The 7146-nt window shown below is 40.3% G+C and overlaps 1 protein-coding gene across 1 annotated transcript; it reads left to right on the forward strand.

Moving 5' to 3' along the window:
• The first annotated feature begins 23 nt into the window (after positions 1 to 23).
• Positions 24 to 6084, forward strand: adprs (ADP-ribosylserine hydrolase). The gene is made up of 6 exons (XM_075447570.1): positions 24 to 1139; positions 3377 to 3473; positions 3555 to 3762; positions 3857 to 4044; positions 4130 to 4230; positions 5369 to 6084. Exons 1-6 carry the CDS (start codon positions 953 to 955, stop codon positions 5749 to 5751), a joined length of 1164 nt encoding a protein of 387 aa, XP_075303685.1. The 5' UTR covers positions 24 to 952; the 3' UTR covers positions 5752 to 6084.
• Positions 6085 to 7146: the final 1062 nt, after the last annotated feature.

The raw sequence follows: 7146 nt of genomic DNA on the forward strand, positions 1-7146 counted from the left end.
CCAGGAAGCAGATTAGTGGAGGAGACACATCTTATTAAGAGTTAGAAGCCTAGGTTTAATGGTTCAGTTTTGTTGGGTTTCAGCACATATTGGAATGAGAGGAAATGAAAAGGCAGACGGATTAGCTAAAAAGGCTCTAAAAAATAAAGAAATAGAAATCAATGTTCTAATTGGGAAAGGAGAAGCGAAAGCTAAACTTAAGTCTGAAATGATAAAGAGATGGCAACAGGAATGGGACTCTGAACCAAAGGCTAGGCACAATTACAATATTCAGAAAAATATTAGAGGAAAAGGAATGAATATGCAAAATAGAAAAGAAGAAATAGTGTACTCAAGATTAAGAATGGGACATACAAGATTGAATTCAACACTTAAACTATTAGGTAACAGTGATGGTCTATGTACTGAATGCCTAACACAGGAGGATGTGGATCATGTTTTATTTAGGTGTAGGAGGTACAATGAGCAAGAAAGATATGGCAAGACTTAGATGATCATATTGAGGATATTCTTGGGGAACAAGGAATGCAAAGAGACAGAATTAGAGCCTTACGGTATTTACCTTCCTGAAAGACACTGAATTAATGAAAAGAATTTTAAAAAAAAATTTAATTGTTTATTTTATATTCTTTATTTGTTGGTTTTGTTTTGTTATTACTTATTATCTCTAGATTTATTTTACACCCTCTTGACTGATCAGATGAAATCGCCATAGTATCACTCTACACACTCCTGTACGGTAGGTGGCGGTATACAACAACCAAAATATGTAATCTGCCAATAAACGAAAGAAGAAGAAGAAGAAGAAGGAAGCAGATTAGTGGAGGAGTTCAGTCCATATTTGTTGTTGTTCCGTGAATTGTTCCATCCTCCTCGCTGTCAGGTAGTCTGCTCGGAGGATCAGCGAAGCTTTTTCAGGGCGTAAGGCTGAAGCCCCTTAACCGGCGGATGAATGGCAATGACGGCAGTGAGAGCGGCGGCAGCGGGGGGCCCGGCGTCTTTGTCCCGCTTCCGGGGAGCGCTGGTGGCGGCTGTGCTGGGAGACTGCGTCGGTGGAGAGTTCGAGGGAGCGGAGGAGGTTCCCATGGAGAGCGTCCTGCAGCACCTGAGCAGCCTGGACGACGAAACTAAAGGAAACGGTTAGTGACTGGAGGACGTGATGTTTTTGTTTATTTATTTATTATTTATTAGGAGCCCCATTAGCTGCAGCAATCTGCCGCTATTCTTCCCGGGGACCCTCATCAAAATACATTACAAATAAAGTACTTTACAAAAAATTATTTCGTGGCATTGAGTACATTATATAATGCATTAATCAAAATTCACAATTCCATTTCAAATTACATGAAATCCAGAACATAAATACCAGAGGTGGGGACTTGGACTCGAGACTTGACTTGGACTCGAGTCCCGATTTTGATGACTTGAGACTTGCTTGACCAAATCAAAAAAAGACTTGGACTCTACTTGGACTTGAGAGCAAAGACTTGAGACTCTACTTGGACTTAACCCTCTGGACTCGAGTCAATTCACATGCAGCAAGCACAAATATTAAAATATTTATTATAAGTGTCGCATCAATACTGTAGCAACCAGCCAGAAATCCCAGCTGTCAGTGAACCAGTGGTTCAACCTGGTCACATCTGGGTGCAGCTGGTTTTGAATGGTGTTTTTTTTTAATGATTTTTTTATGTGCAAGTTTTAGCAAGTTTGTGTAGAAATAAAAGGAGAAATACCTCCCAAAGTCTATTGTCAATTGATTTACAAATGCACTCCTGTTATCAGTCTTGGCTGGTTAATTAATGCCAATACACACAAAAAAAAGATACTAAAGATATCGGCCAATTTTTTTAAATTTCAAATAGCTTTATTGGCACAAGAAGGTAGTGCTTATATTGGTAAAGCATCTAAACACAATATTAATAAAAATAAACAAATGAATAAGTGGCAGAACATGAACAATAAAATATAAACAACTTAATTGAGCGTGGACCTGATCCGTATAATTAATTATAATCGATTTGTTAGGACTTGGTTGGGACTCGAAACAAAAATCTTAGGACTTGGTTGGGACTCGAAAACAAAAATCATAGGACTTGACTTGGACTTGAGAGCAAAGACTTGAGACTCTACTTGGACTTGCAACATAGGGACTTTCTCCCACCTCTGATAAATACACAGTTTCCTTCCATCTAATCCAGTCATGATAGTTCCATACATACTAAATCAGTCCACAAGGCCCTTACCATTACACAGGTACTTTTTTAAGGTCTTTTTAAACAAAGATTTACCATCAATTTGTGAAATGAGTTTTGGAAGCTGATTCCATTCCTGCATGCCCCTATAAATCACTGTTCTTTTAAAAGCATTTGACCTCACTTTAGGTAATGTAAAATACTTTCCCACTGCATGTCTAGTGTGTGTCATCGATCTGTGCATCTCACCTGTGCAGAACTGTCCTGCAGGCTTGGGAAGGATTCGTTAACCTGTTATCTTTAAGATACGCGTCACCAAACTTGATGGTCAAATCTATTCATAAAGCACGTTTAAAAGCAAATGCCTTGGGACCAAAGTAGACCAATTAAGAAAGCACAAAAATGCAGAAAAAATAAGGACAAACTGATTAAACTATCATTGTGTGTTGTAGAAAAATATGAAGTGTGTCCATAATTTGGGGGCCTGGTCTCCTCTAAAACAACAACTAAAGGCAACTGATCAGCAGATGCATGGTTGTAAAAGGTCAGAAAGATGCAAAGTGCCTTAAAAGTTCACAATAAAACCTTGAAGTCAATCCTGAAACATACGAGGGAAGCTTCCTTAATGCCAGCATATAGGACATTACAATAGTCCAGCTGGGATGTAATAAACACCTGAAAAAGCCTTTTATAATCATTAAATGATGGCGACCTCTGAAGATTTCTACCACACCTTCCTCTCTGCTACACGTCAGTTTTCTACAGGTTTATCAGCTGATATACATTTTATTTTGTCACCGATCTGTAACACCAGGATTTCTTTGATAATAATCAATTCAGCAGCCATATCATAATGTTATTGAAGTGAATTAGTTTAAATTGAATGCTTAAGGCAGCATCAGAGCTCCTTTTTTTAGTATTTAGAGAATTCAAACAGCTCTTTTAAATGACGTTAGGAAGGTTTGTGTCCCATGGACACGAAGGGGGCTGGAGCCCATCCCAGCTGTCATTAGGCGAGAGGCAGTTACTGAGAAGTTACCAGAATTAATCATTCGAGTCACGTAAACGTGTCTGTGTTGCGTTACAAAGTTTGCTGCCGCTATTTCATGGTCAAAACTTGACTATTTGTGATTAAAGAAACGTGTTGAACCATAACCTTTGCGTGCCTTTGTTTGTTCCAGGTATCCTCGAATACAGCGACGACACAGCAATGGCCCGCTGTGTGGTCCAATCTCTGCTCACCCGGGCTGGCTTCGATGAGCAGGACATGGCTCGCAGGTAGACGCACAGCCGACGCCTCTTCAGCTCCTCTGGAGGGTTGAGGTCTAACATCAGAAACTTTGTGTCTCACCCCTCGAGGTTTGCGAAGGAGTACGGTGCCTCTCCAGGTCGTGGTTACGGATCCGGAGTGATCCAGGTGCTGAAGAAGCTCGCCTCCCCTCAGCTGAGTGACGTTTATCAGCCGGCCAGAGATCAGTTTAACGGTCGGGGCTCCTTTGGGAACGGAGGGGCCATGAGGGCGGCCCCCTTTGCGTTGGCTTTCCCTAATTTAGCTGATGTTAAAAGGGTGAGTGGTGCATATTTACCTAAAACAGCACAAAACACTTGTTCATGTAAATTTACCCTAACGCTAAAGTGCTTTCTTCTCTTTTCCTCTGCAGTTTGCTTGTCTTGGCGCCATGCTGACACACTCCTGCTCTCTGGGTTATAATGGAGCAGTGCTGCAGGCGATGGCCGTCCATCTTTCCCTGCAGGGGGCTCTAGACTTGCCTCAGCAGTTCATAAGCAGGCTCATCACAGAGATGGAAGAAGTGGAAGGCGACGAGGCGACACGCAGCGACGCCAGAGTGTGAGTTGTGGACGAGTAAAGCTTCGCTTTTGTCAGGAAAGATGAGAAAGCGATTTTCTTTCAAGGTTTACGATTTATTTTCCAGACTGAAAGAAGCCGAGAGGCCGTTCTGTGAGCGTCTCCACAGAGTCAGAGACCTGATGGGCAGGAGTAAGGTCAGCATAGAGGAGGTCATCTCTGAGCTCGGTCAGTATCCGTGTGAATGAGGCTTTTCATCGTCCCTCCATCCCTTTCAGTCCCTTCTTCTTTTAAATTTGACATGAAAACAGATTTTGAAAGACAGATCCATGTCAGCGACATGTTACTTGGTTGCTTACAAAGGTGCCTTAAAGGTATTCATCTTTACATTCGCGGCCTCTTCTTAGAAATACATTTATTCGCCCGAACCAGTCGAGGTCAAATCTGTTTAAACGGGACAAAACCGGATGCATTTAGTCAAAAAATGAAGCACAAGGCTAGCAGTATCTGCTATAAATATAAAAAAAATGACCTTAAGTGTCAAAATTGAGCATTATATAATGAGAAAATAAAATTAAAGGTTCAACTTACATCTTTTCTTTGAGGGTTAGGGTGATTAAAGTGTCCTCACTCATTCGTCAGAGCCCTCCAGATTTTGAATTCACCAACTGGTTTTTGGAAAAATGTTCCTAAGCCCACGCAGTGATTTCCACTTTTAAACCCAATCTTGTTACAGTCTGTGGCCACTTACCTGTGAGATATTCATGGAGAATTCAAAATCAGCATTTTATTTTCAAATCGTTTAACATTTGTGTCTATGCATGAAATCTGCACGCTATCTTTTAATTGATCTAGACTGTTGCTTGTTTTTAAATTCATTTAAGGTATTTTATTTGTTTCTCTTTATATTCTTTTATGTATTTTTAATGCTTCTGCCACTCCCTGCTGCAATGCTTTTATTTTATGTAAAGCACTTTGAATTGTTTTGTACATGAAATGTGCTATACAAATAAGTTTGATTTGATTTGAAATCATTTTAAATTAAACATGCGTGCTAATCTCCTTATGTGCATTATATGGAGGCTTTAAGCTTTTTTTTTTTTTGCCAGGGCTGCATGCTATCATCATCCGATATTGATCAGGATGTGACTTGTGTTAAATATGTTAAATAAATGGTGCTAATCTCATTAAAATCTCATTAAAATAAGGTGGATTAATGAGGGCTGCATTCCACTTCTGCACACATGGTAGAACTTCCTCTAAATGGAACGCAGCCCTGATTCATCCTGCTTTGAGTCACACTGGACGTATTCCAGTCGTACGGGAGAAGTTAGTTTTGCTTTTCTCTTTTCTTTTTTTCTCCCAGGTAACGGCATCGCAGCGCTCCACTCAGTCCCCACCGCCATCTTCTGCGTCCTCCACTGCCTGCAGCCCCAGGAATGCCTCCCAGAGAAGTACGGAGGCCTGGAGAGGACAATAGCATACAGCTTGGCCCTGGGTGGTGACACGGACACCATAGCCTGCATGGCCGGGGCCATCGCAGGGGCCCACTACGGCATCGAGGCCGTTCCTCAGTCCTGGATGAGGTGTTGCGAGGGCGCGGAGGACGCCAACGTGAACGCAGAGCGCCTCCACAAGTTGTACCACCAGTCGTCACAGGGGGGCAGGAGTGAGACGGCGAGGCAGCGCCGCGAGGAAAAATCTGAAAAGGAGTCGAACGGTACGGAGAAGAAAACCGGAGCCGAGTGATGCCTCGGCTGTTTTCATCAATGAAAAGGACTTTGATATTTCCAGCTGTTTGGATCCAGCTGGTGTTAAGACTCGTAAGCTTATAGTAAAAAAAAAAGTTGTTTCAGAACTGTCCACATGTTGTTTGTAAAGCTGAACCAACAAAAATAACACGTCAAAGAGTAAATAATAAAGACATCCGACAAACTTGTATGAACTCAACTCAAACATAAATCTGCTACCTGTTCTTTGTCTGTTATGTGCTGAACAATCTTTTATCCTGAGGAAAGTTGCACTATAAATTGGCCTTGTCTCGTTTTATCCTTTTGATGGTGATTAAACAGTTTTTTTTTTAACTGACACGTTTGTGAATTTATTTTGAATTGAAGACCCAAAAATGATGAACTGAAGCAGCACGAGCTGCTGTTATAAGAAGAGTCCAGTACACCCTCCTTAAATTGTGAGGTTTTTTAATTTCTTTTTAGAGAGAAGAGGCTTTCTCCTGCAGCCCTTACAAACAAGCCATACTTGCACAGTTGTATTAAATTCTTTAGACACTACTTTTAACTACTTTTTTAGACAGTGTACTCTGGTTGTGCCCTGACATTCTCTTATAAAAAATAATGTCAACTAATTAAGAGGGAGTACCACAGTTTAGTCCCACTGAACTTTAATTTCTGATCAAATTATGACAGAAAATGGAAAATTTGATCTGAAAATGGCTGCCATCTGGGTTGTTCCAGTGCTTGTATTTCAAAGTGAAAGATTATTCTGCGATATTCACCTAAACTGCAATACTCTGACCAACATGGTGAAGCAACATCTTTGTGTCCAAGCTGCCAAAACTTTGGAAAATTTGATTAACCACAATTGCTAATACATCTGTTCTAGCTTTTAAAATAACTGATAGTGCTTAATTTAGTCGTTCTTATTTAAACAGTTTAAAGGACACAATTTATTAGAGCAATATCACTGCTTTAGATCATTAATCTACCCCTGATTACATGGTGGCAGCAGGTTAAGTTGAGCTCACTGGTAGTTAGGATGTGAAAACAGTTCATTATCGTGCGGTTTCCTGTAATAATGAGCAGAATTTAAAAGAAGAAGAAGAAGAATGTTCAGTCATGTCTCCACTAGTGACTTCAGCTAAGTTCCCACAGGATTATTCTATTGAAATAACATGAAAAACACAGCTGGAAACAAGATGTTGTAAACAATTCTTTACACAATATAGGGTTCAAATTCACAAAAACAGATTTTTTAAACAAATTTGATCAAAAATTTAAGTGCATCTGTGCAAAAAGAGACAAAATATAAGATAATTATAATAAAATAGAATAAAAACCTGTCCTTCTAAACAAGGAAGGGAGTTTTATGTTAACCTGCAGCACCTTGTAAATGTTAAACATCTGTGCA

The sequence above is a fragment of the Odontesthes bonariensis genome, chromosome 17 (assembly GCF_027942865.1).
Source record: "Odontesthes bonariensis isolate fOdoBon6 chromosome 17, fOdoBon6.hap1, whole genome shotgun sequence".
Lineage (NCBI taxonomy): Eukaryota > Metazoa > Chordata > Actinopteri > Atheriniformes > Atherinopsidae > Odontesthes > Odontesthes bonariensis.